The following is a 5,557-nucleotide window of genomic DNA, read 5'->3' as shown; positions in this document are numbered from 1 at the left end:
TCCCTCCTACATTTGTACATATATGTTTCAAAGAGAAAGTCTATATGGCCTGCGCTCCCAAGATTTGATTCAGATGCTGGTCCCTACAGTGAGAACAAAACTGAGTAAAACAGCTTTTAGATATGCTGCCCCCACAGCTTGGAACAATGTACAGAAGGAGCTGAAACTCTCAGATGTAATCACTATGGGGGAATTCAGGTCCATCTTAAAGGACAGAGAACACGACACCATTGGTAGATGTGAGTGCTCGTATATCCTAAAATCGTTTTAAATTTTGCCAGTTTTTAATGATTTTTAATAGTTTGTTTTAGTTCACATATCGACTGGCTATTGTGCCATTTTATTTGTGTTTTACAGCTGTATTTGTCTGCCTGTCATATCTGTGTTTTATCTGTTGTAACTTTGTACATGCTGCCCTTCTTGGCCAGGTCACTCTTGGAAAAGAGATTTTAATCTCAATGACTCTTTTACCTGGTTAAATAAAGGATATATAAAATATTTAAACTACTTGCGAACACAATGTAAAAAGGGCAACCAGGTTTTGTACAAGCTACATAATGAAATGATGAAAACATCTAAAGTGAAAGCAAAATATTGGGTGATTCTTGATTCGGTGAGGTTGCTCCAGGACCCTTTGGAGGACTCCTGGAAGTCCCTGGCTGATTGGAAAAACATTCCCAAAAATGCACACATGCTTTAAGGAAGGGGAAATACCTCGTATCTCGCTATATGACGCACAGGAGATGAATGGATGTGTACAAACGCCTGGAGACATGAGTTCAGAATACCTCGGGTCTAGTCTGGCTCTCTAGCGGCAGAAGAGGCCGCCCAGCAGGCTGGAGTAACCCAGGGCCCCGCCACAGGCCACGGAGCGCACCGCTAAATCACATACACTGATTTATTGTATCAATTAATTGTGCTCTGACATACAAGCACATATTTGAGATTAAACGCCGCTCACTAATCACGGCAAGGCAACACAAGTGGCGTTTAGCCGGAGCAACTTGCTGCATGGATGCTGGGGGTGTAGCAGCAGCAGCGGCGGTGGGATGAGATGTTTTTGCAGACATGACGGAGGCTGATCACTACGCAGCAGATCGCTAATACACACAGAAAACGAAAACATCCATCTATGATTGAAATCTATTACCCTCTGACTAATTACATTTTCATTATGGCCGAAAATGGTACCAGGATATTACGCATGGCAGCAGGTGATGGATATGTCGGGATCCCGGGACATATCGTGATGAATGGAAGGCCCAAAACACTAGACATACCAAAAATAACAGCGACAACACAAAAACACTAATTGATTTTCTCTAATTGATAATAGTTATAATCTCTGTCTCACCAGCGGCTGCATCTCCGCCTGCATCTCTGCTTCCTGCACGGCACTGGGCACCTGGAATCTGTCTTTTTCTTCCATCATGTTGGCAGCGCGCCTCGGTCCTCCTTCTTCTGGAAACTGTGTGTTTGTATCGGGGGGTTTCGACGAGTTATCGCCGAGATTGTGAAACGATCTCAGATTTGTAGAAATCTCTGTAGTTCTCCGGTGGCGAGCCTCATCCCAGCAGGCAGTGTGTCGACGGTGGTGTGACGTTGGCTCCAACACCCATTTCCGGGTAGGGGATTCCATGCTAGGGTCGAGGGACCCAGAAGGGGCCGTTGAAAGAAGACAAAAGTGGTCCCAAGCTAATTGAGTTATGATGACAGTGAGAAGATTTTTAAGTAGCCTACTTTAATACAAGTTCAAGATAGCCTACTTTACTACTCCTCCTAATGTCAGGCAAATATTGCACTTTATTAATTCAATGTATAAATGTAATTAAAGTTAGTGTTCCTATTGAATGAAATATTATATTTTTAAAAAAATGTATTTAGTTGTTATTATAATAAGTTGAGTTAAGATAAGACTGGGAAACTCACAAGTTACATTAAAGGGATATCACATTCATGCATCAATAATCATATCCATTATTTACAAATGGACTATTCTGCATTATGCAACAGGAATAATGTAAAAGATAATGTTAACGTGATTATTTACCCGCATTCAAAGGTGAGAATATGTAAACAGGTAAAGAGATTAAAAAAAAATACATTCTATGAGATTACAAAATGCCCGAAACATCACAAATAGAGAGGCGAAGTCCCTCCCTTTCCGGGGGAGCTCGATGGGACCTTATTTCAGAAAAAGTATTTATTGAAGTCAATGGGGAGAGAAAGATTATCTTTCGATCCCGTTTGAATTGTGCCACGAAGTACACATATAATGTTTGTCAATATAAAAGATCATTTTGCAAGTAAAAAAAATAAAAATGTGTCGTAAAACTGTGAAGTAACACTTTTTTTTATGTGAAACCGCTCAATGAACTACATCTCCCGTCTCACAGCACACACCAAGATGGCCGTCACGTTGGCACATTTCACTTCTTTCTTTCAGAATGAGGCGAAAAGTATTAAAGGAGGTGAAAATCACTACAAGTCTGGGAGAATGTTGAGAGCTGTACATACACACAAGGGGAGTTAGTCGGTTCCGTAAGAGCCAGCATTTGTACTCTGTGGTATCACTGCTTTAACTTTAATAATTAATTTCCTTACTTCTTCCCCCACTGGTAAAAGATTCATTTCATTTTAACATATGATGAAAGGCAATCTCTTTTATAGGGTAAATGTGACTTTATATTATGTGAGGCTACTTGTTCTTGTTTTTCCTATTTCTCTTTCTCATTTGCTTCTCTGGAGTAACAGATGCATCTGAAAGTAAATCAATACAGTCTGAGGATTAAACATCTTAAATGCTATTAAAGAGACTCTGTTCTTGCAGCCTTGGCATGAAATGCAGTTTTACATTTGTAAACTCTAGCTGAATCCTCGCAAACTAGTGAACACCCAAGACATTTATTCATTACAGAAATAACCGGTTCAGTACCGGTAGCTCAGCTACTTTGGCAGAAAAACTATAATGTTTTTGCTGCTTGTTTTGGCTTTGTTTATTAGGATTCTGAACCAATAGTACAATACTTTAATATATGAGAAATGTATTGTCATGAGTTATGTTTCTCAAAGCAAGTTAGAATTTTTAAATAATGAGAACCTTTCATAACTTTGTGGAGCGCTAGCCACAATGCAACTCCATTGTTGAGGTCCACTAGAATATATTTACAAAGTTCAATGTTCCAAAATCACATTGGTTTCTCATACGGCATCTCTGTATAGTATGTGTATTTACTCTCTGTCCTACACGGCTTGTTGGAGTTCCTACATATTTTAGCTTCATCTCTCAGTAACTATGTTCTTTGGTTATATTTATACATCAGTAACACTTAAATAATTCCAACAGGGGAATTCTTCATTATTATTTTTACTGATAACACATTAATAGGAATCTGAATGCAGGATTATTGCTTTTGATAATTATCCTTTTACATTCCAATAATGAATATTTATTTCTAACTCTGAACCGTTCTGCCTGACAAGATACCAGAGTTAATTTGACACTTCTCTGCAGGTCTTATTAAAAAAACAACATCATTATAGTATGGATTTTTTTGCAGGACTATTCTATTCTGCATTTTCCCTGTAGAAGTTTCCACCCCAGAGTGCCCTATGTATATTTAAATTGATAATACAAATAATTAGACATTCCTCTGTGCAGTCAGCGTTAACTATTATTAGATGACAATTTGCTCCTGACAATAGAAGAAACCTTTAAATCAAACAATCAAGTCAGAATCAGAAACAGGTTTATTACCAGGTAGGTTTACACGTACGAGGAATTTCACTTGGTGTCGTGGTGCATACATACAAGTAAAACAACAACTAAAAACACAGGTAGAGAACTAGAAAAATATTAAAAGTATTACAAAATATAGTCAAATATGGAATAAAAATCGGTAGTAATAAAAACAAACAAAAAGAAAACAGATATTGTTGTACATTGTGTGCATTCATGTAATGCATAGACCAAATTACCATTCGGGGGCATATTAATTCAACTTTCTGAACAAATTAACACAAGAACTGGGTAATGATGGCCTGCCGAAAGAACATTCTTGATTGTGACTCATTTAAAGTCACAGACACGTGTGACTGCACAGTGTCCTTACCTGGAAACACCAGCAGAGTGCAGCAATAGCACGCTCTGCTGCACAATAATGGGGGAGCGTCTTGGCAGCAAATCAGCCTCTGCTGCAGCCAACTGGTTCCAACTGGAGGCAGAAACCACGAGCTGTTCATCCAGCAGGTGGCAGTGTACTTCTACAGGAGAGAAGGGACAGAGGCTGGGTGGGAGATGAATGACAATGAGGTGAGAGCAGCAGGGTCAAGTAGGTCATCGAGTCTCAGGGTGCTTCTCAATCACGAGGATGCTGGCTTGGTAGTCGCGTACTTCCAAGTCACTTCCCTCAGAAACGAAGCAAGTATGCTTCCAAGCCACGGCTTCGGAAAACGAAGAAGAATGGAACAGGCTAACAAGTGTGCCACTCTCTCTAACGGTTTCAACATAAACTGTACCGAAAATAAATACCTCACGATGTCTATCTAATTATGAAATTGCTTTACTTTCACGGAACACATTTTTGGTGATAACAAACAAATGTAACAAAGTAACATATTTACCAACACATGTTCTACGCCACTACATACTTACATTTAAATGTTCGCTGCGTCGGTTCAGCCATTCTCCGCAAGGGTTTTTGAAATTGGTCCGTGCGCAAAGCATTGTGGGGATTTTAAGGACGCGAAGTCTACCCGTGTGCTGCCTCGAAATTTCCCCCAAACCAAGGACGCGGCCTCGGTGGAATTCCAAGTATGCTGGAGATTGGAACATTCCTTCGGCTGCACTCGATGACGTAGCATCCTTGTAATATTGGCTTGGAAACCAGAATCCTCGAGATTGAGAAACGGCCTCAGTCTGCTAAATGAAAACAGTTTGAGGTGCGTCCTTCTGGCCGTGCATATGGATTAGAAATGAGTCCAGCAGCAAATCTGGAGGTCAGCTTCTATTTAGGGAAATGTGAGAGTGTGCTGCTACAAGTTAGTGATACAATGTAAGAATTCCAAATAAATGTTCTTGATTGTCATGCATACTGATGCTTTTCCTATTACGATCACAATTCCAGCTTGTTACATGCCGTGATTATTCCTCTGTTGACAGAATAAACATTCATACTGACGAAACGAGACGGAATTATAAAGATTTTAATATCAGAGCTGAGCTGTTGTCGTGCAATTGTGATGAGTTACTGAGTCCTTAAGGAGCTTTTTATTAGGATTGGATTAAGAATGAGTCAGGGATTGCAATGTTTTTTTTTGTTGTTTTTTTTAAAAGAATCTAAGACACACGTGTATGCATCCCTGCACATCTCCGCAGTCCCCTTGAGCAACTGCACCATCAACATACACCATAACCTTTTACGTAACTGCAGTGGATTCACTTTCTATATCTCACTTTTCCCGCACATATATATATTTTTTTAAATCAGGAAATTAAATGATAGATTTCAAGGGATTCCAGTAGTTGGAACATCCGACTTAACTTTGAGTTTGCAGT

General features: G+C 39.5%; 1 protein-coding gene across 1 annotated transcript in view; it reads right to left on the bottom strand.

Moving 5' to 3' along the window:
* Positions 1-1,654, bottom strand: part of fam219ab (family with sequence similarity 219 member Ab) — a 7,366-nt gene extending 5,712 nt beyond the window's left edge. The window contains exon 1 of the mRNA XM_079687096.1: positions 1,343-1,654. Coding sequence (XP_079543222.1) covers positions 1,343-1,639 — 297 coding nt within the window. The 5' untranslated portion in view covers positions 1,640-1,654. The remainder of the gene's footprint in view (positions 1-1,342) is intronic.
* Positions 1,655-5,557: the final 3,903 nt, after the last annotated feature.

This window comes from Notothenia rossii (assembly GCF_949606895.1).
Source record: "Notothenia rossii genome assembly, chromosome: 6".
In the NCBI taxonomy this organism is placed as follows: Eukaryota; Metazoa; Chordata; class Actinopteri; order Perciformes; family Nototheniidae; genus Notothenia; species Notothenia rossii.
This window is presented reverse-complemented; position numbering and strand designations above follow the sequence as displayed.